Source organism: Colias philodice, chromosome 5 (assembly GCF_061535455.1).
Source record: "Colias philodice isolate Cphi_HAF_F1 chromosome 5, ilColPhil1 Martin Lab GWU primary, whole genome shotgun sequence".
Lineage (NCBI taxonomy): Eukaryota > Metazoa > Arthropoda > Insecta > Lepidoptera > Pieridae > Colias > Colias philodice.
This window is the reverse complement of record NC_143090.1, coordinates 6,040,269-6,067,835: the sequence shown is the minus strand read 5'-3', so window position 1 is coordinate 6,067,835 and position 27,567 is coordinate 6,040,269. Positions and strand designations below refer to the sequence as shown.

The window sequence follows — 27,567 nt, the reverse complement described above, 5'->3', positions numbered from 1 at the left end:
ATCTAATGTTTTATTTAGGAACTATAAAATAAATAATTTGGAAAATCCAAAAGTGCACGCCTCATAATTTTTTTTTAATAAATATTTATTAATTATTATTTTTGTTTATTTAATAACAATTAAACCACATCGAATCAGACCCTGAAAAATGAAAGGGTTCTATTCCTGAGCATACTCAAGCGTAAGAGAAAAAAAAAGACTCGATTAGTAAAGTATTTCGGTCGCTATCGTGTTAACAAGAAAAAGGATCCGCACATACAGACACACGGACGTCCAAGACAGAACTTTTTTAAACTGTTTTTTAACTATTTTAAATAACAAAAATGACATCAAAAATATCATGAACGTTAAAAATAGTGTTTTTTCTTAATATGTGTGTGTATGTATTATCTTACAAGTGCAATGTATGATACATAAAGACATTTTAAGTTTGAAAAATCAGATGTTTTGCGCGAAGTGACAGTAGTACCCACCTCAACGCTTCGCTTATGAGGCGTGCAATATCCCTCAATTAGGGTTTAGTAAGAAAATTTGTATTTATTATTATATTTTATAAATAAAAATCCGTGGCTCTATGTATGAATTCAAGACTATAATTTAAATGAATCATCAGCATTCGCAATACCGATCCCGATATGGTTGTAAATTGGTAATGTCTATTCCCAGTAGTCCAACGCTGCTTGTATTAACATTTCTGGGAAATGTAAACAGTTCAAATATCCCGTCGGTGGTCTCTAGAGACTAAAAAGGATTGAGGCGAAAAGTAATCAGGCCTGTCTGTTAAACAACACCGCAGATAAACATTAATTAGATACCTTTGTCGTTCTCCCAGATTCAAATTAAATTCTATTGGTACAATTTAGATTGAGTTTGCGAACTGTTGTTTTGAGTTTATTTTTTATTTCAAAGCACTGACGCGTTTATAAAGTCCCGATTTTTTCAGCGTGAATTTCAACGTTGAATGTCGAGTTCGAACAACAAAATGAACACTTCAGTAATTTTGTTGTTATTGTTTCGTGAATGTGTTAAGAAATGGAAATTCCCATTTGCAAAGGCGAATAGTATTTAAAGATTTCTAATTTTACTCTTATGAATCATGTTTCTGCAACACACGGGACATGTATGGTGACAAAAACAAATAAGTATGGACGGACGCGTTTCACCCTCTTTAATTAGCATAATGTGATTCTGACTCACATAATTAATAGTGTAACCCCATGTTTAATTGCATGCAAATCGGGTACCACTCTTGTAAGATGTCGATTATATCTTTATTAATTATAACTATTATTTCTTATTACAGACATTAGAACATTTCATAATTAATTAAATTACCTTATAATAAATCTTACTTAAAAAAAATTATATAGGTAATTCAGTCGATTATTTTTTTCATTGTAGTGTGTAAACGGGTGACCAATTTTCACAATAGGTAGAAGAAGGAGGGAAAACGAGGGTCAAACTATAAATCAATATTTGAACTAGAGAACAACTCTTTAAAGTTTAAATAAACTATATATGTGCACATTATTATAATTTTAGTTTAGATTTTTAAATTGGAACGGCAAACCTGAATATAAGTGTATACCTAGTATTGTTTATTCATGATGGAACTGCATTTTAGAATATTAATGATGTATTATTCTAGTCCCAATTTCAATCATCCAATAACTACCTACGTAACTTATTGTGAAATAAAACGTTAGAATTTGGTATACGATTAACTATAAAATATCGCAAAATACGTTGAGGGAAATCTTGTATCATTGTAGTTATGAATTTTGTTTTACACAAATTATGTAAACATTAATAACGACGCCATTTCAGTAGGTAGGTTGGAGACACAGTGCCCTTTTAAATGCCATTACAGTGTGTTGTCCGTGAAAACTTGAAGTTGGTATTTATCGTCGTGAAGGTAATCGCTGATTAAGCATTAAAAATAATTATGTGCGACCGGAAACCGTAATTATTATGCACGATGTCAATAACATAATAAACTTCCTCGTTTATTTATACAAGCGAATACTGCACTTGCAGTTTATATTAAGTGTTCAAATTGAATAGGAATTAATATTTAGCTACTTTTGGTTTTAACAAATTGTTAGAGTAGTATACAAGATGTGTCAGAAAGTCATAATTGAATAAATTTAAATAAATTGCTTTTATTTTAAGATATTTTATGATTTATGTACAATAAACATATTTTACACATCTTCTTTATACCTACTCACAATATAATATAACTGAGTAATATTGGTTGATTAATTTAGTATCTAGCATGATATGCAATCTAGTAAAATATTATAAAACTAGTTTTTAACTGTCTTTTATACGAGCGTTGGTTAGAGATATCTGTGTCAATTACCGGTACCACGAAATTATTTCTTTCGAAGAAAAAATGTATTCTATCGCAAACGTGAAAAAATATAGTGGTAGATGCCAGCGACCTCTATCCGGCACTCACGGCCAAATTAGCTTGATATCTCACGGGCAATCTATTGTTCGTTGAAAATTGCAAAAAGTGTCTGCAAAGTTTTAAAAGATTGCTTCAATTAAAAATTATGCTTACGTATTTAAATCTATTATGCATTCTAGGAATGAATCGTGTGAAATTTTCAGTAAAAAAAAAAGAAGGGTTGCACTCCGGGAGTGCTGGCAGAAGTGAAAACTTGATTATTAACGTTCAGCATGTTTGATATTTTGGAATGATATCCGTCTTACGTATGGAATATAAGGGCTAAAAAAAAAAACATCCGTCTTACGCTTTTTCGATCAGGCCACGTGTCCTGACGGGAGTTTAAGATTTTATACCCAACGCCGCTAAAGAAGTTTTCACTTCAATAATGTTGATTGAAATTGAGGTCGGAAAGTGTATGTTCCAAACTGCCATTTGAAAAATGAATCCGCTCTCAAGCTAGATAAGAAAATGGAACGTTTCCCCGAAATAACACGAATTGCTAAATTAAAATGCATAAACACGGTTAGGAACGACATTATTCCATTTTCTGCTATTAGTGTGATGCAACAAATGAGAACGGAGCAAACGGCCATTGTTTGATTTTTTTAAGTCTGACATTTCGATATGCTCTGTCTAGTGTGTCCGGTCAAATAATCCATTGTTGAATTTTATTATGTTTTGACTGAATAATTCTACGTTTTTCATTATAATTTAAATGTTTGTTTGCCTCATCTATCCTGGTCAGTGCATCCTTGACACGGAGGCTCGGACATCTATTTGCGTGATGCGTCATACGATATGCCAGCAGTTATAATTGCCTACCTCAATTATATTTTGCATTCAACAATTGAGGACACTTGAATAGTTCATCATAATAATTGTAAAGATTTTGAAGCTGCGTTGCTATTGCATAGCCTGATCGCGCAAGCTTAAAATTTTGCAATCTTATGCACACATGCCAAGTAATATTGATAGTTTCTCCATTTTTAAGGAACCAGCTCTATTTATTTGTTAATGTTTAAACAATTTGATACAATTATATGAGAATTACATTCACTTGTTTAAAGTAGAAATGACAAAAGTGAACTAATTAATACATAATGTCCGCCCACTGCATGTGCCCAGTGGAATGCAAGCGACGTACCCTGCAGCGTTTATCTTATTGCCGTGATTATAACGCAGTAATTACATCTGTTTCCTTTTTAAATGCCATTTAAATAAACATCCTCCAACTGTTATTGGTTGATTTTCATTACAACATGTGTTCGTTTGATGGCCTAATGTCGAACAAGGAGAATTGTATTGTCTATAAATTCCTTATTATATTCGTATGAAATACAATAAATATTGTTATACAATAAAATTTGCATTTTATGGTGCGCCCTTGAATTTTTTATCTCCCTTGACCGCCACCTTCATCTGACATTGATAGCCAGTCAGCCAATTAGGCTTAACGCCAACGCAAAGGGAAGACTAACCAGCTTAACAACTGTCAATGGTGTGATTTGCTAGGCGCCGTTAGATTGTTAATCTAACTTTATATCTTACCCGCCTGTACAAGGACATTATACCGAGTGCTTTGAACTGTGTAAATAGAAGGAAACATTGTATACAAAATAATGTTGTTTATCGATTACCTATTTGCAACACGTCTCGCATTCTTGCTAAACATTTATATACAAATAATATTTAGATTGAATCTGGTGCTGATACAATTTAATATTGAATCGATAACGAATTATGTTTTAACGTTATGCAGTTCGCTGCATTGTTTCGTTTGTTGACATATTTAACTAATCTTGAATCATGATCGCTGCTATCGAATAATTCTATTATCATATATACCTGTTTGGAGGAAATGATTCATCCAATAGCCAATACTGGGCTTCCAAGTTTGATTTAACTAATAAAAACAATCGAGGGGCCGCATAGTCGTTCCGATGTATCATGGGTGACTGGTGAGTCAGGCTTGCGTCACTAAGTTTCCTAACTCGTCTTGACAGAAGTTCACTGTCTGCTTTACACTGTACTAAGTACGATACGATTATTGACCTTAAGTATAAATTAGTTACGCTAATAAAAATAATACATAACATCAAGTGCATATTCAATATCAACATTGAACAGTGATTTAGATCTATCTGAGTCTCTTTTTAAAGCGTGGTCAAAAATAGTATGTTAAATAAGTTTGTGTTACATTTTCCTTACTCCGTGGATGAGGGTCAGGTTTCCTTATAGGGCTAGTTGCTTACTTGTCCTCCCACGTCCCGTTCTCTAAAGGGACTGCTACATTTAGTATCTATCCATATATAAATGTTTATACGGTTCTCGGAGAAGTTTTATTGGTTTCATTCGCGTAACATGGTATGCATATGAGCAGCATTCAGATATGTGATACGATTTGGAATTTTTGATACAATGAAAGTAAGAATTTAAAGCAAAATAATGATACATAACATGATGATATAAACGAGCTAAAGCTTTTGGCTTACGTAGTAAATAAAAGCTGAACTATATAATATATTATCGCGCTATTAGACATGAGTACTGGCTGGGAGACTGCAGCTTTAGTGTGCTAATGATTATTTAATTAACCTGTGTTGTGTTGGGTTCCAGGGCCACCGCCAAGGTTGGGGCTGAAGGCAGCAAGTCCCGGGGTGGACGAGGACTGCAACAGCAACCCGAGCCTGGCTGGCAGCCAGCATTCCACGCACGATGACCTCGACGCACACTGCGACAACTCGGGATATCTGTGGTTTCTCGACTATAAGTAAGTAATCACAATTGTTTCCTAGTTCGATCAAGTAATAGGTATTGTGTTTCCAATGTATTGAATAGTAAACTGACACGATATGTACAAAATGCGAAAGAGATAAATTATTATTATAACAGTTTTCCCTTTCTTTTCCTAAACCTTTAAAAATATTCGTTCTTATACAAAAACTTTATTGTTGCCTTCATAAACGACGATAAAAGCAAAAATCGATGCGATGTGAATATGTAAGTGAAAGTAGTTAGGTACAGTCAGTTCCGTGACTGTCTTTATTATGAATTTATTTTAGGTCCTGCTTCATAATATTTCCGTAATTCATGCCCAAATTATGATATAATTGTCAAGTCCGATAAAACTACTTGAAACTAATCGTACAATAAAATGCATTTTAATGCGTTATTGATTATTCAGTGACTCAATGACAAGGTTAAATTAAACATTAATTCTGAATAATATTATCTTAGAAATCATTCTTTCTAGCGCAAGAGAATAATAATTATAGTAAGATTCAATTATTATCTGAATCAATGATTTCATTTTCTTGACTGAATGTACTGTAATTTGTAATGATTATTAAAAGATATCTAACGTTAATTTCTCTCTTTCCAGTCCGATATTTCGGGATGGTTCGTGCCACCACACCTCAGTCCTGTCCTCGGTGTCCGCCTCGTACAAAGGGATAGGCGACCTCACGTCTCGTTTCGAATTCACGTCAAGATACAACGATATAGCGAGAGACCTTGACGCCAACCTCGCTGAAGCCGACATAGAAAGCTTTAAAACTGAAGACATCCATGCGCTCCTGATGACCGCTAACTTGCCGCACGATGATAGAGTTAACGATGTGAGTCAACTTGCATGGATATCAAACACAATACAACATTACAGATGAAAATTTATTGATAAATAGAACATTTGATTCCACTGGTTTTCATAATCGTGTCATAAAGTAGTTATTATTTTAACCTCTCTCATTTTCTACATGGATCTAGTAGGTTCATGTCATAATTATATTTAAAGTACATGAAACCATATGAGTTTAATAAGCAGTTTCATTATTGAGAATGTTCAATCGTATTACCCTTAACCGCATCTGAGATTCATTGCATTCTTATTCACAAAAAGGTACTGAAGAAAAAAGATTATAGAGGTATTTGTGGTTAAAATGGATACAATGTCCGTGCATTTTTTATTATTTTTGTTTTCGATTGGATGATCGTTCGCTGTACTTGTGATTCTCTCGGAGTTTTACTTCGCCAATTTATTTCAATTACTACCAAGTACTTAAGTATTCTTAAGTCGTTTAACGGCCCTCACTTAATTAAATTATAAATTTAAATATAACGATCTTAGTTCTTACCCGTCATGTGCCTGTTATAGGAATCAATTGTAGATTAATAATTAGCTACTTATATGGTATGTTTGTTACTATGAATAGAAAAACCGTCGTTGTTAAATGTGTAAGGTATATACGTTTCTACTTTTTATTTAGCTGTCTATTGATGCATTTTTTCGAAACTACTTCCCTATTAAATGTAACTGTTATAAACAAGTTCTAATCAGAATAAGTAACTATTAAATAAGAATTTTTAAACAAAAAGCCATTTTAATTCAAAACGTCTATCGTTTGAATATATGATACACACATTTGATCTGTAATAACATGAAATGAGCACAGATTTTGGCGTATAAAACCCTCTCTTAATATCAATTATCATAATTTCTACCTATCCTAATATATAGATATTATACAAAAGCCACACATAGTCAGCAAAAGCAACGGTAGCTAAACTATTAGTTACTACAGGCACGTGTTAGATTAGCGCACACGTAAAAGGCTAGGTGGGGAATTATGCATGCCATAGAGGCAAGGTGCACCATGTATTCACAATTTCACTTCGCTTCTAATACATAACGCTTCTTACGTAATCAAATGTGTTTGTATACGTGAGGATTATTTACTGTGGTATAGGCACGTTTAAATATTGAATTACTTTGCGATTGATTTAGTTATAAAATAATGTTAAAAATTAAGTCATAATGTGTGTTATGTAAATCTAGTTTAAATTTTTTGTCTTTATGAATTATTTTGTCATAGTTATTACTAAAATAAATTATTGTATTGTTTTAACAAATATTAATATTTAGTAATAGTAAATAGGTAACTAGTAGGTACATAATTTTTGTTTGAGTATTATTCATCCACAAGTCAGTATAAAATAACATCGATATTTCTAACTTCCTGATGTTGCACATTACTCCATATTCTCTGGTCTAATGGAAAATGCAATCGGAGAAAAGTTATGACGAAAATTACGGAAAATGTGACTTGTGACATAGCCATACCAAGGTGGCGTAACTCTTGCTTGAACGGTGATGAAATTAGGGCTGTGTTGATACATGCTAAACATTATATAGATAAAATATAGACAACGACATGTTAGAGCCTTTTTTGTGTAGGTATATAGGTACTGGGTACTATAATAAGTAACATTTGTTCTGTGAATTATAAAATTATGAAATATGATTGAAATATCTAGCAGTAATATTTTTTTTAATACAGTGAAAATTATAACCCAGCAAATAACCTGATAAAAACAAAATTATTTTTACAACGTAGCTTAGGAAGTAGTAAATGTCACTCATAAGAAATATGAGTACCTATTTAAATAGAGAGGTACTTATATAATATTAGGAAAAATAATCTTCATTAACATGAAGTAACTACATATACAAATATTCGTTCTTAAGACTAAGAAGTATTAAATTAGTCAGAAAAAAATAAGAAATACCTTTGAGCATTGTGATTTTACAGGAAATGTAGTGGGAATTAACCGGGAAATATGTAAAGATTAAAATAGGTACCTTTAAACTATCAAGTCAGGAAAACAAATATAACATTGATTGAATAATGTTTGGGAAAGAGAAATTAACAATTTACAATTCAAATTTTACTGTTAGTAATTAACTGCCCCATAAAATAATATGCAAAACGAGATAAATTTAAAACCTTGTGGAACTTGTATTTCTGACAACTTTTGATTATTTAGGGCAAGTTGGATGAACATTGATATCAACAAAAATAAAATTGTAAATTCATATAAATTCGACCAAGTCACAGCATGATCATTATGAAACATACTATATAAGGATAGTTTGTTAATTCACAAGGAGGTAAAACATGTTTTACATAATGTAATTTATAAACCGAGTATATTGTGTTCATTAAGTTATTAAAATATAAGCATGAACAATTTTCGTCGACGTCAATTAGTGCCTTTTGTTACCTTGGAATAGAGGAGAAATTAACATTTTAATTAATTACGGTACAATAAAACCAATAAGAATTATTTGTAATTGGTATAAATCTTAAAATTTTAAATAATAATAATGATGACCTTATCCATCATCTGTTAGCACACAATCACACCACGATAGTGATACAGGGCTTAATGATTGCATGCTTGCAATATTTAATTATTTACGCAAAATATTTTAAATTGATTGGTGTTGGTGTCTCAAATTTTAATGTATTCTTCTACATTCTAGAACATCTAATCGTTTGTCTCTAGCTGGCTGTAAACACGAAAAGCATAAACTATATTCCGTTTAACAACTTCCTAAATGTTTTCTGTTAATTTCAGTCCCATTTTAACCCCTTGGTGTACCCGGTCTCATGTTCTGGTGTATTGCAGAGTAACCCCCACGGCGAGATGTTTGCCAGCATCTCTAGCTCTATGATGGAAAAGTTTCGATTCGACAGTTCCATGAGTAACAACAGTAGTTTTCAGGTTCGCCTCACCACTTCAATGTTTTATGTTTCTCCTGCATTTTACTTTCATCAGCACATTTCACTCATGTATACTTTTTCGAAGTTCAACGTGATTTTGATTAAAGCGCCATCTAGTAGTCGTACGATAAACCATTTTGATAGCAGACAAGTTCGAAAGATATTGTATAGATGGCAGCATAACATAGATTTCTTTGTACACTAGTTGAATTTATTGAAATGTACTTACTTTAAATTTCATGAAACTTTATATCTAATTATTTAAAATGATACTTTGCATCGCATTATTTTTTTATAATACGATAATTTATATTTTTTTGTACTTATTGGCATTAAGCTTTATTATTAGGTTTAAAAGGTAGTAATTAAAAAAAAATAATAAGTAGTTAAATTTAAAAGTGCTTAAAATTAAATCTGTAGTTAAATTTTTTTTATAACCAAAAATTAGTTTGTATAAAAAAAAATTATTAAATAAGTAAGTAGTATACGTAGGTCCCTACTTATAATAATTTGACTGTAATTGTTGCAGCCTTCTATATTATCAGTTAAATATTGAATAGACTAATGAATCGCATACAATTATGTCACTACGAAGCAACTATTCTATCCGGGTTTATTTTCGGTACAGTATAATGTCTCAGGGGGAGTCATAGCCAAAGCTCATATGTACAAATAGATAGAAAGTCTAAAGTACTTGGCTGGCATTCACAACAAGACTTCCTACACTGTGGCCCCATAGTACGTTGTCCCACGGGATGTTCGAATAGTAAAGATAAAATAAGACTGCTAATGTGTGCGTGAACCGTTCACACCAATTGCGTCAATCATATCAACTACACTCATACAGTCATATTCATTCCCCTGCAGCATGCATGTGTGAGTGCGCTATATCTGCTGTCCATGTGTGTTCGTTGTCATACGGGAACCATGTGTGTGTTACCAATGAAGTCTGGCCAATTGACACCGCTTTCCAAACTGTTTTTCTTTACGCAATACGCATATACTTAATATGACGGATATAAATCAAGAAAATTTCTACACGTACGTCTACAGATTAACTTATTACACAGAATATAAGTACTAATGTAAAATTTAAACTTTGAACCATTACTGCAATACTTGTATAGAATATGTAATCTTCTTAAAAACACATTGACTCAAAATTACAAAAAACTACATTATAATCACATACCTAATATCTAGAAGCTTTATTTATATTCAAACAATACATATATTAATTAGGTAATTACTACTTACACAGTTTAAGTTCATAAATAAGCGCTAATTATGTTTTTCATTATCGATTACAACGCACGCGGTGCTCGTTGTTTGTACACTACAGTTCGTATTTATTTCATCGTGCGTAAAGTTTGAGAAGCGTAGGATGTGGCTAATATTAAAATTAATATACCCGCTGGCCCAGTAGCGCCCGGACTTTCAGAAGTGCTGTACTGCGTACTATCTTGCAATGCATTCTATACTTTGTTGTTTATTATATGAGGTCACATCGGGCATACAAGACCTTATAAACAATTGTGTTTGCGTCAGATAATAAGACTGTTCAAGGGTGATATTTTTTTAAAGATAGTTTTAATCAATCTAATTAAAGACACTTGAAAACTATTAGTGCGTGTGCTTGTTAATTTTAGTGTAGTGAGTGTAATTCTCATCAATTTTAAGTTACAATATGGGCGTGACTGAGTTTGATTGGGACTCCTGTAATGGAGGATATTATTCAGTGAGTTTTCACATCTCATAAAACATTATTTTTCCTCTTGAAATGTAATTAACGACAAGACACTTAAATATTCACGACAACATCTTAATATAACTATATAAATCTCGTGTCACAATGTTTGTCCTCAATGGACTCCTAAACCACTTAACCGATTATATTAAAATTCGCACATCATGTGCAGTTCGATCCAACTTGAGAGATAGGATAGGTTTAATCCCGGAAATTCCACGGGAAAGGGAACTATGCGGGGTTTTCTCTGAAAACGCGGGCGAAGCCGCGGGCGGAAAGCTAGTATTATTATAAAGTTAACATATCTAGTAATAGTAATACAATAATTTATAACGCACGATATCAATTAATAAAATTTCTTCTAACTACCCTACTGCATCTTTCCGATTCCGCTGACACTTCTGCTTAAATGCAGATAAGATAACAATTCTTGGTAAACGCTTACATGCATTGTTTCTAATCAAATTTATTAACATCCGTTGAAAATGCATAGTTACCGAGTTATGCTAACATTAGTTAAATATTTTTAAAACACATACAGTTCACAATAACTATGGGATGTTTTTGCGTAGCTTGGTGACTAAATTGTTTGATTTGTGACCTCATTCATAGCAGGAAAGGGAATTAAATTGATAACGGGCGCCCGCACAGTCATGCACTCATATCATGCAATAAAACCAATTTGATGAACACTTATATTTCAATGTAGTCTCTGTTATTCGAGAACATTTGACATCAAAGTTCATGATATTAATAGAAAAGAACAACCAACATGTTAAACAGTCATTTTATAGCGTCCGCGTCGCCCAAGAAGTTTCAAACCGCCGCCATCCCAAATTAAACTTAAAACATACAAATGTTTATGTTCTAACTAACGTTTACATTTCGTAATCTTCCGGGAACGATCTCGAGTGCACGATGCAATGTAACCACGCTTTTGAAAATTTCCTACACTCAATAGCAATTACTGTTATTACTTTAATAAATTGTTGTACCAATTGATGTTATAGCATCAATGGTTCAGCTTTGAAGTTTATTAATAAGCATCTTTCATACAGGGAGAAGAATCCGTCGGCTCGATCAATACTATGTCAATATGCAAGTCGGAACTGCTATTTTCACCGGTTAAAGAAGGAGCGCATGGCGTGCACTTCAGCGTTGATAGTCTTGACTGTGAACTACCCACGGAGCAAGATCTGATCCTCACATGTCAAGCCAACAAAGACAACTATACCATCGCCTTCGAGGGAAGTCTCACCATTTACTCCGAGGACAGTGAGTGTGCTGAACCCGCCGTCAATCAAAATCATGGTAACGTAGCAAACTTGATATACCATAAAAAGTGACTTAATGTCTGATATCATAATTGACTCACATCGCCTAATTTGATAAGATTCCATTAACCGTGAATAATTGTTTTCAGACAAACTGGATAAAGATGATATAAACATAATATTAGATAGTGATGAAAGAACGCGCAGGAATTTAGAATTATTAGAAAGATGTAAGAAACTAACACATAAGCTAACAACGTCTATGGCTAGGAGTGATTTAGGTTTAACTACGTGGAGTAAGCTTAAGAAACAGACCAGTCATTTGCCCTTACAAAGGTAAGTGTCTCACAGGCCTATGATACAATTAAAAAATTAGGTTGTTGTTGTTAATGATTCCTAATAATGTTTCCTCAATATTTTAGGCATCCATCCGGTAATAATAATGAAAATTCAAACGAATCGACCGATGTTGCAAATGAAATGAATAATTCTGTAATAAAAAGTCAGAGCCTACCGAATTTATACCGAAAAAAGCTTATGAGTAGTTCAATAAATTCGGCAGCATTAAGCAATTCAACGGTAAGTGTTAGCATTTGCTAATGAAAAATTAATTGTAGTAACACGTTATCGACTTCTTGTGTTTACTAACTGCCATCTAATTTTTAGGTCGACTCCTTCACCTCAAACCAAAGGCTAAATGGTACTCCAACATGTATGAAAGTTTACGACGTTTCTCAAAATCGCTCACAAGGAAGTCAGCATTCAGAACCTATGAGTACATCGTCCACTGACAATCAAACTTCTACTGACAAAAGTCAAACAAAACAACAATCTTTCAATTTAGTTAAGCTTTTTATGAAACAAAAAAGTAATAGTAATGAAGGTATTGTAACAATGGATCAGTTAGATAGATCAGAATGCTGGCCTTCATCAGGGGGCGAAAGCGGTGAGTCATTGGGCGAAAACAAACCTGATGATTCTAAAACAATTTCTGTTAATCGACCTCAAGCCGAACTACCAAGTGAAGCTACTGAAGAAACATCTTCCTTATTTTATGAGGAGATTCGATCTGTAAATCCATATAATAGAGTATACGATGAAGTTTTAATAGAAGAGGAAGAATCCGATGGAACAAAGTTGAGTGATAGTGAAAGTAATCTTTATGCCATAGTGAATAAGCCTCGTATTCGACGAACTAACACAAATCTTATAGGAAGTCCTTCAAAAGTAAGAAGTAATAGAAAATCATGCTCGTCACATTCATCCGCCACCAGCGTTAGTATTTCAAGTTGCTCGGAATCTGATGGTACTCAAATTACGAAAATGAATAGAGCTTTACACCGGGAACCTTGTGATACGAAAGCGACGTCGACTCATTTCGAAAGTAGCACCCAAGACAAAAGTATGCAAACATCAAACTTACAAGCCAGTGTCTCACAAGATCGGGAATTATTTAAAGTAGTTGAAGCTTCCTTTTTAGAGAAACTGAAAGAAGGTGATTGCGAAAAACCGGTATTTGTCCTTTATCCTAACTATACACTTCCAGATATAAGCTTTTTGAATGGCAGACCAAATATTTACCTTAATCCTGTAAAAGTCAATGTTTCACCAAAGTCTAGCGAGAGTAAAAGAGGTCGAACCCAAATCAAGGGTAAGCGGCCATTCTCTTGTAACGATGTAGAAATGTTGAAAAAGAAAGGTCTTGGACATATAAAAGATTGGGATTCTTTGAACTTCTTATTGCCTTTAGAATGTCGGCAACTGCTATCAGAAGTTCCAGAACTAATGCAACATATTAAAGAAAAAGAAAACACGTCGAAGTGTACAGACAAATACTGCAATACGCCAGCTCCTTTAAGGCAGAGAAATAGGCCAACGAGTTGCGATTGTAATAACTTGGGTACAAATACAACAGCTGTGTCCTCAAGTTCAAGTACTGCGACTCAACCATCTTCAGGCTACCGAGGGTCGTCCACAATGCTTACTGATTCTTCAGCACAAAACAGCCCCGCTCCAACGGGAGCTTTCAATCCTCTTTTTGTATACCGCTACGATAGTGCAACAAGTTCTGAAGCCAGCGGTCTCCACAATGATGGTCAAAGGATAAACCCTTCTATACCAAGACGATCACTGTCATTAGCTGAGCAGAATCGCTTGGCAAAACAAGGAGAATCAGTGCCGCCAAGACCACCGTTACCAAAAAGTATATTAAGAAAGTCCATAGATAAAACCAGAAAATCTAGTGCAAAACGTTACAGCATGTTTGAAATGGATGATCTAATACAAGATCCCATAGTTTGCGCTAACACTGCAGTAGAAAATAAAACAAAAAGAAGATCATTGCAAGAACCTTATTATCTTCAAAATCAAAATATTGATTACCGAAAAAACAATGATTTAGCTGCTAAGAGATTGTCACAACAATTTTTGGATGCCGCTGATAAGGACATTGATTACAATGAGTACTATCACGATGAAGGTGTGGGAACAGAAAGCAGTTTGGAATCTGGAAAATCAAACGAACTTAAGTTCCACCGGCCACATACACCACCGATGCCCAAACCGAGAACTAAGAAATTAGAATACATAGAGTTTCCACCGCCCGGCGCATTAATCAGCAGTGCCGATTTACAACAACTTGAAGAATTTTTGAAGCAAAGTGGTTTTAACTGTCAAAATATGGATGAATGGGATCAAAATCAAGTACAAAAGGTAAGGAGTCAGGTTACCAAGTTCCTCCAAATGAAGCGTTCTCAAGAGGAGAACCAGCGATCCACAGATTCTAGCGCGAGCAGTTGTAACAGCAAGAAGTCAGTGAGTTTTGCACAAAAATCTGAAGGCAAGATTGATGTTCCAACTGGCCAATCGAAGGCAGTGGAAGACCTCAAGGTAGTTAGCCTCGCTACTCCGCCTAATTCGCCTAACATTTCAGCCGTGGTAGCACAAAGACATTATCAGGTAAAGTCCCATCGCTTTTTCATCCTATCTGCACGAATTCCTGCTATGTTCTGTAAGTACTTTTGTTCCTTTTTATTTTTATTTTGTATGCATCACTCATATTTCGTCACTTTGTATTCTTTTGCAGTTCTCATTAGAATGTATTATTCTTTGCAAATATTTTACTTTACTTTGCATTCTCATCTTGGTTCACCCCACTTAATTCCATTTATTGCATTGTGCCATGAACCATAACCCTCAACATCTTTATTAACATTATTGAAATAATTAAATTTTATAATCAAAACGAAATAAACATTGAATTTTAGGGGAAGAACTTAGCCGAAATACCAATTTGTGAAGAGGCTGAAGTAAGTCCTGATGAGTTTGGCAGTCCCACGCGACACGAGGGAAGGGTTAAATACGATATGATCGACGTGTCACAGAAACGAGGTTCGTTTGATTGTTGTGTTTTTAAATTCACATAATATTGTACACCAAAAGAAGTCAATTGAGAATTTTATAAACTTTTACTTTTCAATTTAAGGCAAATATAATTGGACATTATAATTGATCTTAATTCTATAATTTTAGCTTTAGTCTCAAATGTTACGGATGCTGTAGAGATGTTAATTCAACACTTCTCAACCGCCACGGACCAAGCTGAATTAGCATTCTTAGGCGACTCGAAACAATCGCCCGCTTGCGCCAAAATTGCCTTAAATGCGCTATGTCCAGCCCTTTATGCGATATTTAGGGACGGTTTAAAGGAAAACATTGAAACTTCATTCGGTGCCGTCAATAATTCAGTTTGGCAAATGGTAGAATCAACAGCGAGACAAGGTAAATATACAAATAATTGTATTTACATTTCTTTACAGTTTATGGGATTGAAGACTAATTACACTTTATTTTCAGGTCCAATAACAAAATCACTCAATGAATTAGTTCTGAGAATAAACAGCGAGGATGCAGTAACAGAAGGATTGGTCAAATTTAACGCATTCATTTTAGGTCTATTAAAGTAAGTTAATGATAGTTTTTCTTCTTATGTTAGTGAATTTTGAAAAAATAAAGTAATTTCAGACGTCCATATTTTTTATACATGAATTAAAATCAATTTAGTTTTCATTTAAGATGGTTTCGAAATATAATTTTTCCTTTGTAGTGCGCAGTCCGTGGACGCGTGGGTATCGTATGTGAGAACTCGGGAATCAATATTGGCTAAACATTATGATCCTGATTCTCTCATACTTGCCGGGTGTGTCGGCGAACCGCGCTGTAGAGCTCTACTCGATACGTTATTGGCCAGTCTCGAGCCCTTACGTCTGCTACCCTTCTCTCTGGACCTCATGTTTGAAATGCGAGAATTACACAGGAGCTTCAAAAGAATCGAAAGTGACATGAGAGCTGCTAGCCGGGTAAGTTTTACGTTTAATGTTACCTTCTAAATGCTAGTTATACCTATCTATTTAACTTTAGTTGGTAAGTATTCTCATCAAAAACTCATTGTACATTGATACATACGAAGTGCCGCCAGAAATCAAAGCCGACATCGCTTTATTTGCATTTTATTTATTGCATGTGCTTTCAAATCACAACTCACCGCGATTTAAGATATGTATAGCGTTTACTTTCGTGCACAGCTTTCATAAAATGCAAATAAAGGCATAATCGAACGATCGATGTCAGCGTATCTACCGAGGACGTCCCAATTTACATTCAAACTAACGATGGATAGCATGTTGCATGATTAAAAGAACTTTGGTGTATTTAACAGCCCAGTGCGATTAACACCCCGCAACTAACCCTGAACCAGCGGAACTTGCTGAAATTGGTTCGCTCGATGCAGTCTAGCGGCATCAGCGATGAGTCCCAAGCGAGCGTTATAATGCGGAACAAAGAACCCTCGACTCCTGACCTCTTGAACGACACGGCCAATCTTAAAACTACCATCGAAAAAAACAGACCTCGATCATGTGTTAATCCAACACCTCTCGGATACGATATGTGTCCAAATAATAGCAGAATAGATTTAGAGAACAATAGGCGATGGTCGGGACTGCAATTGGGCTCCAAGTTGATGCAAGCCTTCGACCGATTAGTATTTGACGATAGTGACGATTACACAGATAGCCTAGAGAATAACAAACCCTCCTCTAAAACGGCCGCCAATGAGACGAAGGTAAATTGGAGGGAACCTTTGTGTGAGCTCGGAACGCTTATTTGCGTAGATCGTTCATTTTGTTCATTTTATTTTAGTAATTAACCACGCTTTCAGCTTTGTGCCACTAAATTTACTGTAGTTGCTTTTTACGGTACCTTTTTATTTTGATTATTGAGTGTGCATAGAAACAATTGTTTTTATTATTTCTTGTTACTGATACCCTGTAATAATAATGAAATGACGTTATTTGGTTTTCATAGTTTGTGGTTTATATACAGTCAGAGAATATTGTGCTTACTCATAAATTTGACTAAAACCGAGCAACCATTTTGTCTACACGAAACATATTTACATTCCACCGAAGTAATATTTGTGTCTAGAATATAGTTATATAGGTGCATTGCATGTTTTATGGGTATTCTAGCAACCGTTAGATGGAGTACAATTTCCTGAATCTGATATAATCCCAGAATAGTTAAATATACTGACTATTATATAGATAGATAATCCTATAGTTTTATACATTTCTATCCAATTTGTAATAGATCCTTGGAAATTACTAGTCAATCCATATCCACTAATAGTAAAAATGGATACCAGTTCATCATCTCTATATTATACAAACAGCTTGATACAAGTGGTGAAGAGCAATGGAGACCAAGCTCAGCGAACAGCTGTGGAAGCAACAACACTGGCAATGGCAGCAATAACTCCGGTGGCAAGTTCAGAAAACTTCAGCTCAAATGGGAGATGTTGAGCACCGCTGAGAGCCCTGTTACACCTACCGGTAAGTCAGAAAACCACCATACTATCCTTAAAAATTTTCCCTTTAGGATCTCAATTATTTTATGCTATTGCATAGCTTCTATCGCGGGCCTTGAGCACGGGGACCGAATCCAGAAATTCTGTAACGAAAAAACCTCACGCTCCCCACTCCGACGGACACGGAGGTGTGGCTTGAAGGCATACTAGCTTTACCGCGGCAGTCCCCGAGTGCCACACGTCTTTTTTTATATAGTTTTAAAAATGATAAGTACATGTTGCTGTTTTTCTTTCTTTGGTTTCAATTATAGCCCGTGACATTAATATTCAACGTGATATTAAATTATATTTAACAAGCGCTCAATAATAAATACCAGTCAAAGATACATTGAACGTTTATTTATGTGTTATCGAAACATCGAATGCATTGATAGATACGGGCCAGAGGGAAAGGCCTCGTTATCTGGTAATCGTTGCCGTTTGATACTGCTCGTAATATTGGGTTAATATTATTTATTTAAGATAAGTTACCAGGTATTAGATACACTGAAAAACGTTGTATCTATGTGTTTCTCTTGTATTGTTTGTCTAATGTGGTGCTTACTTTGTAATATGTTCGCGTACATCCTTTTCTCCATAAATTAAATAATAAAAACCCCGGATCTAACAACAATAGTCACGGTTATGCCGTATTGGTAATGCGCCAAATTTAGAACTTCCGCAATAACGCTATACTGTTAGACTAACACCTTACAGCTCGTAAAGAATTTAATGTGGATCATGATATTACTTTTCGGCTTAATAAAAGTAGTTACGTGATTCTTTCTCAAGAGTTTAAAGGATTAAATGGCCTGACTCAGAATAGACGACCCAGTTACACCGGCACCGAATAGTTAAGAACAAAAAGATGTTTTAACGTAACGAGGGTTAACTCTTGTTGCTTCACATACATTGTAAAAGTGTTTGTTAACTCGCGTCATTTCCTATTGGCACGAAACGATACACAATTTCAAATAAAGCGTAGGTGATTCTCGTAAAAAATATACAATATTGCTTCTGTCGTATCTGATCTATTTTTGTTCTTAAGGGCATTTTTATTATGTGTCTACCATCTACTATTTGAAATTTGAACTGAAACAGAAAATTGACTTGCATACGCTGTTTGAGTATAATGATTATATTCGTATTAAGTGTCTCTGTTTATCTGAGTAATCGCTCATCTGTAGGCTAAAATGGAATTTCAAGGTTATCTTAATCTTCAAGTGGATCTACCACATGTTTTTGTTAAATATTTACTTACATCTTTAAATAGGTAGGTATAATAATATGCGCTCTGCATTTCGTTTTTGTACCTTTTAACAGAATTTAATTATTATAATATGTTTAAATAGGTTTTAAATGTTGTATCAAGTAGCTAAATCATTTGAGCTGTGTTCTAAGTATATCGCTCACAATATATTTTTCGATAAAAATGTTTGTACTTTGTACTATTAATTTTGCATTATGTAAGGATCCAAGTCATGCGATGTCATGAACTGAACTGTCTTTTGTTTTAACATAAACATGAACGGTAGATAAACCTTATACTTACACGAATATTGATAAATGCATTTTAAAATGTATTTCCAGAAGGCAGTTATTTAAAATATAATCAGTTCAGGTTACAGATATTTTTACATCATTCAGTACAAGGCCGAATTCACGTGACTTTTTATATGTTGTCTGATATTCTTCAAACTAATTTATTATAAAATCTTGGCATTATTTTTAAGTAGTGTGATCTACCCATGTGGATTGTAGGCTACTTATAATTAAGCATCCTTCTTGTTCCGGATTTATCTATAAACATAATAGACCGGGAGATACTGACACAAAATTTCGAGTCATTTGTAACAGGATGGCGGTTCTACAGGGGTCTTATTACGCAATGACAAAAAGAAAAACGATGGTGTGAACACTGGTACCGGCGGCTTAGTCGCGTGGGCGTTAGTCGAACTCGTCGTAAAAATAGCGAAAGTCAAACGATTTGTAACATAAAAATTTTAGAATTTACCGATAGCCCATAAAAAGAAGTAGGCGGTAGTGTCATGCCATACTTTTCCGGTGTGACTTACAGCCCGCCATACCGACGCAAATGTGTTGATTTAAAAAAAAACAATTGAACCATTTGTACCAGGCTAACTTTTGCACAGGTAACCATCGTCGTGTAGCCATTTACGAAAATCACCATACCATACTTTTCGGACGATTCCAAATGGTCGCCATACCGCCGAAAATCTGCAAAAAATTTTTTTTTCGCCAAACTTTTTGTACCAGTATTGCATTTGGATTTTTGGAGAGTATTTGATAAAATGTGACCATTATTATATTTGCCATACTTCTAGTAGGGGGAAAAAGTGCTGCCATACTTCATAAATAAATTTATTATTAATTTATAGAAGTGAAGATTTCTACCACCTAGATCTTTGAAATTTTGTATTTATATTTGTTGAACCTCAAACTTATAGGAAAGATTAATGCCATACTGTTACAAATCGTTCAAAATACGAATAAAATCATACAATAAAAAAAAAATCTTTTACACATTCGCCACCTCCCACAGGTATGGCATTATCACACTTCTATTTATAATCATTCAGGAGTTGTTGAAAAAAAAATTTAGGGTGTTACAAATGGTTCGGCGAAAAAAAAAATTTGCAGATTTTCGGCGGTATGGCGACCATTTGGAATCGTCCGAAAAGTATGGCATGGCGATTTTCGTAAATGGCTGCACGACGATGGTTACCTGTGCAAAAGTTAGCCTGGTACAAATGGTTGAATTGTTTTTTTTAAATCAACACATTCGCGTCGGTATGGCGGGCTGTAAGTCACACCGGAAAAGTATGGCATGACACTACCGCCTACTTCTTTTTTATGGGCTATCGGTAAATTCTAAAATTTTTGTGTTACAAATCGTTTGACTTCGCTATTTTTCCGACGAGTTCGACTAACGCCCACGCGACTAAGCCGCCGGTACCAGCGTTCACACCATCGTTTTTCTTTTTGTCATTGCGTACTAAGACCCCTGTAGAACCGCCATCCTGTTACAAATGACTCGAAATTTTGTGTTAGTATCTCCCGGTCTATAAGGTTGTATGCTATATTTCCGTATACATATCCTATATAAAAGTGAACTTTATAAAAATAACACATATATCTCAGGTGAGACATCGCCAGCTGCTGTGCGCTCGAAGATTCCTCGGCCCGTGTCATCGCCCGTTCGACCACAGGCGCCCTCTATACCGTCGCCGGCTAAATCACATAACGCGCCAAGGTATTTGACTATCTTTATCATTTTTATCACGATTTTTATTAGGTCAAGCTGTATGTTATTATATTTAAAAATTTCACCCACATTTTATCATCGGAAAACTTAAAACTTCAAATTATAATCACCTATCAAGGGTTTTCAAGATAAAACGACACGACATATTGTAATTTGTAACTTTCGCTCCACTGCGCATAATACATAGTGACATTAATTCTTTATATATTTTGAAATAGTTTTGTAAATTTTAACAAATCTACCTTGATGACTACCTGTTTTAAAAATATCATTGTTTTAGTAGCGTTGAACTGAACACAGTTGGCATCTACCTAATTGGATCGTCTCCAATCTTCACTAAGATATATGTATATCGAGTTTTTTTATTTCCGAATAGAACCAACTAATTGATTGTATAAAACATTTGCCTATCAAAGAATTTATAATAGAAATTTAAAAGTATAAACATCGTTTTGTGTAATATAAACTAAGATATAAATAAACTTGAACTACTCGATATTGTTTATAACTAGTAGTTGTATAACATCGCACAGTTGTTTGTTGACATTGTAATAATTACTGATAGTTGACATTGAAAAGGTTATTTTATTTTTTGCGTCGAGACAATTGATCGTATTTCAATTTTATGTATGCGGGTCCCGTCTCATAGCATGTGCATGTGTGTGTTCGTCGCCTTTTTTCGTTCGAAATTAGCCTTTACGTCGTAAACAAAAGATGTTAAAAGAGTTATCAAAACATGATCAACTTGTTCGTTATTTTGGTAAAATGCATCATCATTCTTCCCACACGTAGTTCTAATTTCTCGTATTCAATATTTCATGTGAATTCTCTTTACAGCTGTTTTTTTTTGAAGTTTTGTATTATTTAGAGTTCAAAAGCGATCGATAAGCCTGCATAACCGCATCTCATTTAAGCTATCGGTATTGCTTTAATAATAAATTAATGATTTCGAAACAGAAGCTAACTAAAACAACTGTAGACAAATACTAAAAGGCGTAGAAAAAATAATGTGATATGCCTTGAGATGAGATGATATTTTTTTGTGCTTGGCGCATTATCAAATAAATAATATTATTTTTTATTAAAAAGGCAGTATTATAGATTCAAAGTACACAGATAAAATATACATTTGTAAATCTACAGAGGCATCCCCATAGCAGTGCGTAAGGGCGCGTCGCCGACGTCAACAAGCCGGCCGCAAACCGCACAACGCAACACCGCTAACAAGAAACCTCCGCAGCCAGCTAACAGGTAAAATTTAATTATGTGCTGTTATTGTGTAGGTTAAACAAGCTATAGGTTTTGATTTTTTGTTATATTGAACGCAATTTATTAATTTTTGTCGCATCTTCAAAAATATGAAAATTTGCAGTATATTTAATTGATACGTTTCAACTTTTATGTTCAATATACATACCTACTTATATCAATTCCTTCATTCTTTTGGATTACATAGATTTAAGACTATTGGTGGTTTGGTCTTTTATGTGGTAAATTTTGAAAGCTTAAAAGCACTTATAAAAATTACGCACGCACCTACAGAATTACCCAAGAGAAGCCAGCAAGGAAATCATTGGACAAAAACGGAAACTCGAATCTTGCTGAAAATAAAAATCTTAGCAATTTAAGAAAGGCGCCGTATGTATCACGAATTAGATTTGTTGCGAAAATAACAGTACTAACTTTGGTTTTCAATTCTTCAAATATTAATACAATAATAGCATGTGCTGCATGTACTTTTTCCGTAAAAAATGTTGCCTCACAAATACATTTTAAGAGAAAAGTAAGAATTATTTAAATGTTTTAAATAATTCTTTTGTAGAATCTTGATTCTCTTAATATTTAAAGCAATTGTTCAGAAGTTTGCAACAAGGTATATCAAGCATGGTTTTTCTATAAATTTAAAACAAATATTCGTATAAATAACTCCATATTTACTCATCGTTAGAGCAAATAATATAACGTTATTGTTAATCTAATTTTATTCCATTACTTTAACATCTTAACTGTCATTATCAAGCTCGTGTATAGTCCTTCGAGCCGGATTTCAACCGTGAGATCCATAACTGAGCCTAAAAGTATATGGCCTTATATAAAGGTGGGTCCACACTTGATCATTTTCGCGTATCAGATCTCCGTCGCGTAGCATCGACGCGTATCATGTTTGTTAGTGAGGACGCAAAATGATCGCGATCATGATACACTCCGATCGCTATTAATCGCGTATCTCATACGTATTGTAAATAATGATAATAATAATGTATAATGTAATGTGGTAACTCGTAATATATTATGGTATAGTCAAAATGGGCGTCCACACTTATGATACGCATACTCGATACGATGCGCCTGATACGGATACGATTACTTGATTCAAATGTGGACCCACATTATAGTGTTGCACGATACAAGTCACATCATATTCCCGTCCGACTAGGGCCCTTCCGAGTTCCGGCCGAGGTTCGAGATCCCCGTGGCGGGGGGACGCCCTTGCGCATGTCGCTACCAGGGTGAACCTTCAGTTCACCCACGCGTCCGCGTTAAGATGTAGAAGCCCTTCTGGCTAACATCGAGAGACAACACACAAAAAAAAAGACGGGTTGCACTCCGGGAGTGCCGGCAGAAGTGAAAACTTGATTATTAACGTTCAGCACGACAAAAATCACATTGTTATGTGCAGGACGTCCCGCGTGGACCAAGCGGGCGGTGGTGCGGGTCTAGCGCCGCGTCCCGCGTCGCTGCCGTACGGGCGCGCGGCGCCGCCGCCCGCGCCGCGCCGTGCTGCTTCATCCTCCGCTACACGACACACGCAGAAACACAAGTTTGTTGACTTTTTATTTATTAACTCATTATTTTTGCCATCAATATGCTACTTTTAGGACTAACCAATCTTTGAATGTTCAGACTAATTTAAGTAACGGATGCCCTAGTGTGGCATATTTATTTCTGGTTTGGTTAAAATAAATAAAAATAATTACTATAGTATTGCAAATTATAAATAAAAATGACCTTTTTTTGCAACAATAGCTGAATTTTCGCTGACCGCCTAACACCCCTTAAGGATAAATACAATAATTTCATGAGTTTAAAGCGTGTTTTTTTTAAGCTAATTATTTTATTTTTCATCAACTTAACATGTAGTGAATATTCATTTCACTAAATTGAACGGAAATGATGTTTTATCAAACTTTGTCAAACCACTGATAAGTTTTACAAGTAGAACTTGAATCAGTCTGACATTATTCCATTGCCGGATGTCCTAGTTTTGGAAATGACTGCACATAGTTGAATAATAAATTAGTCGCAATTAAGTCCGATTACGAGGCCTGGCTGCTACAGACGGTCTAAATATTTGCTATCAAATTTTTTAGGGTTACATAATCGTATGATATACCTAATAAATAACTAGATATCATATAAATTTTTAGATTATTTGTACATATTATGATTGTTTTCCTTTTGTTTGATAATAAATTACGTAATTTGGTACCAGTCAAAATTCTAACAGTAGTTTAAGAAAAAGTTTGGAAAATCCAAAAGTGCACGACTCATAATGCTCATTTAATTATGAAATATATAAAAAAAAATATATTATATAGATATACAGTCTTGTAGTTTTCGTTTTTTATTAATTGCAATTAAACGACACTGAATTAATTAATCATTCGCATTCAGTGACCTACAATCGTCGATTAGAATATTTAAAAAAAAATTTAACTCAAATGATGGATTTTTTCACAAGTTATAGTGTTTTCAGGTTTCACACATGACGGACAGGAAAATTTTTTGACCTATTTCGGTGTTTTTTTCCAATTCTATTGAAGTAAATCAATTTTTATAAAGTATGGGATTAATCTCCATTAAATTATCTCGACAATAGTATGCAAAATATCTTGATTCCGTGAACTAACAAGGCTATAATAATAAGAATAGCTGCAAAAATGAGGCGAAAAAAATTTTTCGATCGTAAAGCACTCTCTGATGCTTCGCATCATGAGTCGTGCAATTTGGACTGGTACCTTTTCCCTAGGACGTCGGTGTCCTATTAGGAGAAATAGTTATTTTTAACGCATATCTCGACCATAACAATCACACTTCCCTTCACTTTCCAGATACGTAAGAACGCTATGGCACAGGCTGCCCTCCGACTCGGGGCACTTGGCGTTCAACGAGGGGGAGAAGCTTCGTTTGATCCTAGAGGTCGATGAACAGTACTTACTCTGTTGTCGCGGCGATCAGAAGGGTCTCGTACCCCGAGACGCAGTAATGGAGGACTTCTGATGCTGGCCCTAGCGCTGGCAGCCTCATTGGCGCCCGCTGCTCACCAAGTGAGTCATGTGTAGAAATATAGAACGAATAGTTTAGTGCGCGTAAATCCAGTTGTAATTTGTGTCGAATTGTGAATCAAGATGTAATTTGTGTCGAATTGTGAATCAAGTTGTAATTTGTGTCGAATTGTGAATCAAGTTGTAATTTGCGTCGAATCGAACGTCGATGCATCGTTTGAACGGTGATAAGTGAGATCGTTTCGAAACTTTTAATCGTGTTAGTTTAAGTCGAAATACGAAATTGTGTTAAATATTGAACTATTAAGTGATTTGTGACGTTACCTCTACTCTTCATGTTTGGTCCTTTTACGGGGATTTCAACGATCGTAGTATTAAGATTTCTACTTTATTTTTCTATCAAAAGATTCGACGATAGAATCTCATGCATAATGACATTTTATTGGAATTTTATGACACATTTATAATTAATCGTTTGGACAATTTGACATGGATATTTATATTTTATTTTTAACCGTCGCAGTAATCCCCGTTCTAGGACTCCATTGGACATTTACAAAGTAAAATCAATTCCGCACATTTATGTATAAATCTGTAGTAAAATCTAGTCTTACGTTTTAAGGCACGACTATATCTTATACTGTAAATATAACGATAATATTATTGAACTCAAATTGTGGGAGTATTTACCGCTAATGATAATTATGTAGCATAAAGCATTTAGAAATTTATATTGAAACATTGACGGTAAATGTTGCCTCAATGTGGCGTGATACATTTTACTCTAAGGACAAAATCTCATTTAGCGGAACCACCGGCCGAGAGAAAGACGCTCTATATTAAAATTTTTAGATAAACATTGGATATTGGTGTCTAAATTATATCGGTATTTGTATCATAATGTTATTGTACTTATCGGTGTTAGTTTGTTTAAGCATATTATGTATTGGAGGATCAGTTGAATATCGTGTTCATGCAGGGCAAGAAATCGATATGTCTGTTTGTAGTCTGCCACAGACGTAACTTTATTTCATCACACTAATAGCATGCGACCTTTCCATTTCACCTTCCTATTGGGTTTGTGGTAGGGGTCGACGTCTTTTACCTTTGGTACATCCACAAAACATATCTTTGGATGTCTATGGTGGTGTGGGCTTTAACTTGGTTGTGCAACTAACCGCATGGCCTCTTCCGAATTTCCTTTCCTCAGGTCCACAGTTCTGGAAAGTTCTACGTGGTGTTGGGACGTAACATCTCTGTTACTAATCGCATGCGCCTATCCACTTTCATATCCTGATCGTTCGCTTCACCCATTAAAAGTTCATCCATGAGATCTTTTAAAAATACATAAAATAGGTGAAAGTTACCCTAATAACTATATCGAACTAAGCAAACTTGTAAGGTGTATTTTAAAGCATTGTCATTGTCAAGCTTAGCATCTATCAACAACATGATTTTAATGTGAATAACACCCATTTTACGGATTTTAACATCAGTTTAGTATGCTTCCAGAAACCTCGTATTCATGCCAAGTACGATACTAATATTGTGATAGACTATCATATCACTGCTTATAGTGCAACAATTGAGAGAACGATATTTTTCGGTAGGTTTACGTATTGCTCAAGGGAGGACGGTTTATTTAGATAGAATTTTTTATAAAATACTCTCGTGTAATCGTATAATTATACTCGGAATTCCAGTATTCGTCTGTATAGAGTTGTAAATAATATTAAAATTATAATTAGAAATTCAAAAGGTCAAAATTATGAAACCTTTGAAATGCACGATACAGTTCCTCTCGTAGTCCGTCGTGCGGTTGAGTCACAAATTGGCGAAATGTAGATTATTGTGTGTTGTAGACAAAATTGTAGTTACATTTGCGTCTTTCTCGAAGCCGGTGATTGTCCCGAAATTCTTGCCAACTACGTTCAGTGTACAGTTACAGAGGCTCGATGACGACTAATCTCTAATGTTGGATGAACGTCAGTTGACAATCGTTATGCCTTGGAATATTTCGCCGAACATTTGCCTCCCTTTTACCCGTA

At 34.7% G+C, this 27,567-nt stretch overlaps 1 protein-coding gene across 8 annotated transcripts in view; it reads left to right on the top strand.

Moving 5' to 3' along the window:
* LOC149488464 (uncharacterized) overlaps window positions 1–26,211 on the top strand; it is an 84,418-nt gene extending 58,207 nt beyond the window's left edge. For 3 of the 8 annotated variants that reach the window (XM_089695637.1, XM_089695636.1, XM_089695638.1), the window contains 18 exons: window positions 5,075–5,228; window positions 5,841–6,075; window positions 8,927–9,022; window positions 11,827–12,079; window positions 12,192–12,378; window positions 12,465–12,621; window positions 12,709–15,000; window positions 15,309–15,432; window positions 15,574–15,822; window positions 15,898–16,003; window positions 16,148–16,400; window positions 16,760–17,164; window positions 17,774–17,933; window positions 21,110–21,221; window positions 22,377–22,484; window positions 22,776–22,871; window positions 23,914–24,054; window positions 25,346–26,211. In XM_089695637.1, coding sequence (XP_089551763.1) covers window positions 5,075–5,228; window positions 5,841–6,075; window positions 8,927–9,022; window positions 11,827–12,079; window positions 12,192–12,378; window positions 12,465–12,621; window positions 12,709–15,000; window positions 15,309–15,432; window positions 15,574–15,822; window positions 15,898–16,003; window positions 16,148–16,400; window positions 16,760–17,164; window positions 17,774–17,933; window positions 21,110–21,221; window positions 22,377–22,484; window positions 22,776–22,871; window positions 23,914–24,054; window positions 25,346–25,514 — 5,297 coding nt within the window. In that variant the 3' untranslated portion in view covers window positions 25,515–26,211. Of the gene's footprint in view, window positions 1–5,074; window positions 5,229–5,840; window positions 6,076–8,926; window positions 9,023–10,441; window positions 10,760–11,826; window positions 12,080–12,191; window positions 12,379–12,464; window positions 12,622–12,708; window positions 15,001–15,308; window positions 15,433–15,573; window positions 15,823–15,897; window positions 16,004–16,147; window positions 16,401–16,759; window positions 17,165–17,773; window positions 17,934–21,109; window positions 21,222–22,376; window positions 22,485–22,775; window positions 22,872–23,913; window positions 24,055–25,345 lie in introns of those variants that run through there. The other 5 variants (XM_089695640.1, XM_089695641.1, XM_089695642.1 and 2 more) reach the window with 5 other exon arrangements.
* Window positions 26,212–27,567: the final 1,356 nt, after the last annotated feature.